At 38.7% G+C, this 2,834-nt stretch overlaps 1 protein-coding gene across 2 annotated transcripts in view; it reads left to right on the forward strand.

Annotated features, from left to right (window-relative positions):
- The window catches only part of Birc6 (baculoviral IAP repeat containing 6), a 174,407-nt gene that overhangs the window by 25,661 nt on the left and 145,912 nt on the right, over positions 1-2,834 (forward strand). For both annotated transcript variants that reach the window (XM_021186109.2, XM_021186110.2), the window contains exon 4: positions 2,229-2,422. In XM_021186109.2, the coding sequence (XP_021041768.1) occupies positions 2,229-2,422 (194 nt within the window). The remainder of the gene's footprint in view (positions 1-2,228; positions 2,423-2,834) is intronic.

Here is a 2,834-nt window from a genome sequence, read left to right on the forward strand (position 1 = left end):
TCTGTGTAGCCCAGGCTGTCCTGGAACTCACTTTGTAGACCAGGCTGGCCTCAAACTCAGAAATCCGCCTGCCTCTGCCTCCCAAGTGCTGGGATTATGGCTTAGTAGTATTATACTAGTGTGCTAGTGTGTACTGGACTGAATGGAGACAGTTTTAATATGTGATCTGGGGACAGAGAATGAAGATGGTATTAATGTATAGGTTTATTTCTCTGGGAAAAATACAGTTGGAACCTTTCTAGTCTACTCCCTACCCTGCCCACCTTTGTTTTCCACTTGTTTTTAATATTATATATTAAAATATTAATATTTATTATGTCATTGATATTAGTATATAATAAATAATGGTTTGGGATTTTTTGTTTGTTTGTTTGTTTGAGACAGGGTTTCATGATAGAACTCTGAGTGTCCTGGAACTCACTGTGTAGACCACGCTGCCTAAGGGCTCCCAGTGACCCACCTGTCTCTGCCTTTCAAGTGATGGGATTAAGCGTGTGCCCTATCTCTCCCAGCACTATTCACTATTGTAAATATGTGTGTGTGTGTGTGTGTGTGTGTGTGTGTGTATATGTGTGAGTGCCGGTGCTCTCAAAGACTGGAAATGTTGGGTCTAGGGCTACAGGCCATTGAGACACCTGATGTGGGTACATGGATTTTATCCATACTCCAGCCTCAATAATATTAACATTTATTGGATGTTGTTTATGATGGAGTTGGGCTAGGACTTAATGTTTGTGAATACAAAGCTCATGCTTATAATTTCTATTTCTGGGTTATGATGAGAAGATAACACAGACATAAATGTGCTAAGATGGATTAAATCATCGCTTAGAGCAGTAATGGTAGTTGTCCAAATTCCTCTTACTAATGGAGGACTGCGTGCCTGCCCACCTTGTGTTTAACATTCACCATTTGGGTGCTGTAGCTTTTAGACTGCTGGGCTACATCATACTGTGTTTTCTTTCTTGGGAAAGAGGATTTGAGAGTCTCATTCTGTAGCCTAGGCTAGCCTGGAACTGGACGGTTCTCCTGCCTGCCTCAGGTTTATAAGTGTGGGGATAACAGGTGTGGCCTATCTTACTTAAATGCTGTTATCTGCTAGCCTGTCCTAAGTTGTCTTTTGCAGAGTAGTTAGGGTTTCAGTCTTTCTTTTTGTGGCTCTGGGAATTGAACTTAGGGCCTTGTTTATGCTGGGCAAGTGCCTGGCCATTGAGCTCCTGTAAACTTTTTTTAAAACATTAAATAAAAATTCAGCTTTCTGGGTGTGGCGGCACGCACCTTTAATCCCAGCACTTGGAAGGCAGAGATAGGTGGACCTGTGAGTTCTAGGTCAGCCTGGTCTATATAGTGAATTCTAGGATGGGACTTATGTAGAGATCCTGTCTCAAAAAAGAACAAGAACAATAACAAAATCAAACAGTAACAGCAAACAAATAAGCCCTGACAAGACAAACCAAACCAAACAGTTTTTAAAATGAAATAAGTGTTTATATTTATGAGATGCAATGTGATATTTTGATATATCAATACACTGTGGAGAGATTAAAGAAAATGAAACATTGTATCTTTACCACCTTACAGGTTTGTTTCTTTCTGGTGAAAATATTTGAACTCTGTACTTTTCTTACGTTTAGTATACAATAAGTTGTTATCTATGGCCAGTATGTTGTAACTAGCATTATGGAAATAATAGGTTGCCAGATTGGTGATCACCAGCTAGATCATCACATCTGTTCTTCCTCTGCTCTGTACCCTTTGTCCAGCCTTCCTATTCTCTCACATCAGCTCTAGTGAGTGTCACTTTACTCTTTGGTGCGATGAGTTACATGGTATAACTTTCATATGTTCATGACATCATTTATATTTCTCTTTCTGTTTGCAGTCTATTGTAATTAAGTTGCGTAATGTCCTTCACCTTTATTCATGTTGTCCTAGAATGATGGAGTTACTATCTCGTAAAAGGCTTTGCAGTATACTATTTTCTGCATGCACCTCTGTACTCACTCACAATACTGTATAGTATCTATCCTTCCACTGATGGAGACTCTGCTTGGTTTTCTGTATCTTGACAGTTTTAATGCAATACTTAATGTTTTACTTTATGGCAACTGATAGTGTAGTTGACATTAGGGATACATACATGGTTCTTCACTAGGTCAGGTAAGGGGAAGATCTGGGTTAAAGCTGGACAAGTATTGCTTTGCTTACTATATCCTTGTCTCTTTCAGTGGGCCACAGTTACATTTCATCTTCCTCATCACGTATTGAAGTCTATTGCCAGTGCCATTGTAAATGAACTTAAGAAAATAAATCAAAATATTGCTGCCTTACCTGTGGCGTCCTCAGTGATGGACAGATTGTCTTACCTCTTGCCCAGTGCACGTCCAGAACTTGGAGTCGGGCCAGGCCGCTCTGTAGACAGGTAGGATCCTTCCTTGTTCCTGGGGTATGCTGAGATTGAATTTCTAGTTTTAGGATTTCAGTAAAAACTACTGCAGATATTCTTATGATTAGAATGTTCTAGAAAGTAGATTTTACTTATATGTAAATGTTGTGAGCTGATGGCTGCCATTGGACATATCTTTTCTTCTCTAAAAGAATTATAAGGGTTTTTCTTAACAGAAAGTTTTTTTTTCATTGACAAGGACAGGACTTTTTCTTACTCAATAAAAGGGTAGAACTTTCTCTAGCAATAAAGGTTGGAGCTTATTTTTTCACCCCCCCCAATAAAAAAAAGAAGAAGGGGAGTCCAAGACTGTATTTTGAAAATTCCAATGCTAAGTGAATATTTGAGGTTTTTTTTTTTGTGTTTTTTTTTTTTTTTTTTTTTTTTT

The sequence above is a fragment of the Mus caroli genome, chromosome 17, assembly GCF_900094665.2.
Source record: "Mus caroli chromosome 17, CAROLI_EIJ_v1.1, whole genome shotgun sequence".
Classification (NCBI taxonomy): Eukaryota; Metazoa; Chordata; class Mammalia; order Rodentia; family Muridae; genus Mus; species Mus caroli.